The sequence below is a fragment of the Pteropus vampyrus genome, unplaced genomic scaffold, assembly GCF_000151845.1.
Source record: "Pteropus vampyrus isolate Shadow unplaced genomic scaffold, Pvam_2.0 Scaffold16, whole genome shotgun sequence".
NCBI lineage: Eukaryota > Metazoa > Chordata > Mammalia > Chiroptera > Pteropodidae > Pteropus > Pteropus vampyrus.
In genome coordinates, this window is record NW_011888797.1 from 3,729,757 (window position 1) to 3,732,049 (window position 2,293).

The following is a 2,293-nucleotide window of genomic DNA, read 5'->3' on the forward strand; positions in this document are numbered from 1 at the left end:
GTGCAGAAGCTTTTTAGTTTGATGTTTTCCCACTTGTTTATTTTTGCTTTTGTTACCATGCAGATACTGTTATTACTCCATCTTATAAATGAGAAAATTGAAACATGGAGAGGCTAAATACTTTGCTCACATCACACAGAAAGTAAATCATGGTGTGAGATTTGCACCCAGACAGTCCGACTCCAGAACTGCCCTCTTAGTCACCACCCTTCACCACACTTTGTATTTCTGTAGCACTCGACAGTTTATTGATCATTTTCACTTAACCTCATTTAAGGGAGATGGAGGTAGAGTAAGCTACCGCTTCAGAACTGATTGACTCTGGGGGAGGTGATGACAACTGTTACCAGGATTGCAGCCATGGAAAAGTCTTAATCACAAAAAATCTCTGCAGTCTTATGTCTCGCCAAGCATTTGGCAGTCGCATTCATTTTTTGACTCATCTGAGTTGCCAGATGGCATTTGAGAAAGAAAAATATTTCTCAGTATCTGTATTAGTTTGCTAAGGCTGCCATAACAAATATCACTAACTTGGTGGCATAGAACAACAAAAATGTATTGTCTCATAGTTCTAGAAGCTAAAGGTCCAAGATCAAGGTGTCAGCAGGTTTGATTCCTTCTAGGTCTATAAAGACAAATCTATTCCATGGCTTTCTCTTAGCTCTGGGTGGTTTGCTGGCATCAGTATTCCTTGGCTTATACATGCATCACTCTGATTTCTGTCTTCATGTTCATGTGGAATTCTCCCTGTGTGTGTGTCTGTCTCCAAATCTCCCCTTTTTATAAAGACATCAGTCATACTGGATTAGGGACCTACTTTACTCCAGTATGACCTCCTCTTGACTGAGCTAATTATTTAATAACCATCCTATTTTCAAATAAGGTCGCATTCTGAGGTACTGGTTGTTCGTGTAGAGGCGGTGCCTTCCTCAAATTTGCCTGCTCAGAAGGGATGCCTGTCTGAAACTATACAGAGTGCTTTGTAGACTAGCACTGGCCCTATACATGGATCTCCACCAAGTGACTTACTTAACCTTTCCCTCTTACATGGATGGCCAATTTTTCACTGTGATGAAACTGTTTAGAGTCTAAGTTCTCTGAGACTCTCCATATGGCCCTCTAGGGTAATCAAGTCAAAATAAAAGTACCAAGAGACTAGCAGATTTTAACATAGAATATGAATGACCAACAGCTCTGGAATCTGAAGTATTAACAAATAAAAGACATCAATGCTGTTCTCAAGAAGAGCCAAACAGTCATGGTTTCCAAAGTTCATTTTTCAGTGCCACGTGAAGGCATGGCATGGAAGGCTGTTGTTTTTAATAATCGATCCCCTTTGACTCTGTTCTTGGAATTATAGAATGAGTGTGAGTGCAAGGAAGGATTTCGAGGCAATGGGATTGACTGCGAACCAATAACTTCATGCTTAGAACAAACTGAGAAATGTCATCCACTGGTGAGTTACCTGATTTCTTTTATCCTTACTAAAAAATAAAGTGCTTGAGAAAGAAAGTTAGGTTATTTCTTATCTGAGCCTAATAATGAACAAAATCTCTCTTACTTTCAAAGGGAGTCCCTAAGTAGAATATGAGTAGTTATTGCAACTTTCAATCCAATCCACAGCTTGGAAGAACCAACATATGATTGCCAGATAAAATACAGGACACCAGTTAAATTTGAATTTCAGATACAAAATGAATCCTTTTCTAGTACAAGTATGTCCCAAAGTATTATATGGGACATACTTATACTAAAATGTGTTTGTTTATCTGAAATTCAAATTAGCTGTATTTCCTGTACCTTTACCTGCTAAGTCTGGCAGAGATGAAAAGATAGAATTTAATTGTGATTAAGTTATAGCTGCACCAAACATGCAGACAGGACCCTGACACTGCGACACTGAAGGGTGACTTTCACCATCTTTCAGCCCCAAATTTGCAGTTCTCACCTTAGATGGGGCTCGATGTCTCACAGATGTAACTCATATCTAACTCTTTAGTTAGGAAATCAGACCGTTTCTTTCACCTTCGTTTTATCAGGCAACTTGTCAGTTTACTTCTTCTGGCATCTGGAGCTGTGTCTGTCAAGAGGGCTATGAAGGAGACGGCTTTCTGTGCTATGGCAATGCAGCAGTGGTAAGTCATCCAAGATGAACTCCAGAATGAAACTCTTTTTTTTTTTAATGTTCTTAGTCAAGATGCCTTTCAGGTGCTCCACAAACCATTTGCTTCAGGGGATCTTATAGGAAGCAAGCTGCTTCTCACAGATGGTATATGTGCCCTGTGGGTCACAA

At 39.6% G+C, this 2,293-nt stretch overlaps 1 protein-coding gene across 1 annotated transcript in view; it reads left to right on the forward strand.

Moving 5' to 3' along the window:
* The window catches only part of STAB2 (stabilin 2), a 151,462-nt gene that overhangs the window by 75,770 nt on the left and 73,399 nt on the right, over positions 1–2,293 (forward strand). Inside the window, 2 exon segments of the mRNA XM_023527450.1 lie at positions 1,361–1,456; positions 2,040–2,135. Of these exon segments, the coding sequence (XP_023383218.1) occupies positions 1,361–1,456; positions 2,040–2,135 (192 nt within the window).